This window comes from Eimeria mitis, genomic scaffold, assembly GCF_000499745.2.
Source record: "Eimeria mitis Houghton genomic scaffold, Emh_scaff3335, whole genome shotgun sequence".
In the NCBI taxonomy this organism is placed as follows: domain Eukaryota; phylum Apicomplexa; class Conoidasida; order Eucoccidiorida; family Eimeriidae; genus Eimeria; species Eimeria mitis.
Window position 1 is genome coordinate 434 of NW_013571675.1, and position 362 is coordinate 795.

General features: G+C 58.0%; 1 protein-coding gene across 1 annotated transcript in view; it reads right to left on the reverse strand.

Annotated features, from left to right (window-relative positions):
- Positions 1-254: 254 nt before the first annotated feature.
- EMH_0064980 (uncharacterized protein) overlaps positions 255-362 on the reverse strand; it is a gene marked incomplete at both ends in the record, with an annotated part of 699 nt that continues 591 nt past the window's right edge. Inside the window, one exon of the mRNA XM_013498329.1 lies at positions 255-360. Within this exon, the coding sequence (XP_013353783.1) occupies positions 255-360 (106 nt within the window). The remainder of the gene's footprint in view (positions 361-362) is intronic.

The following is a 362-nucleotide window of genomic DNA, read 5'->3' on the forward strand; positions in this document are numbered from 1 at the left end:
GCAGCAGCAGCAGCAGCAGCAGGGTCAGATGAGGATGAGGGAGAACCCTGTACACACATATATACACACTCATAAACCCTAAACCCTAAACCCTAAACCCTAAACCCTCAGGTGATACTCTCAAGCCCCTCTCCCCCCGTAAACCCTAAACCCTAAACCCTAAACCCTAAACCCTCACCTCAGGAGGTAACCCACACCCTCCTCCCTTGAAATAAGGGTTTAGCTCGCGCTGCGCCGCCACGCTTTCTGCTTCACTAGCTGCTGCTGCTGCTGCTGCTGCTGCTGCTGCTGCTGCAGCATGAGCAGCCCCGGTGGTCTCCCCCGCGATGAAGGCCCTCAGGGCCTCGCGGCCCTGCTGCAGC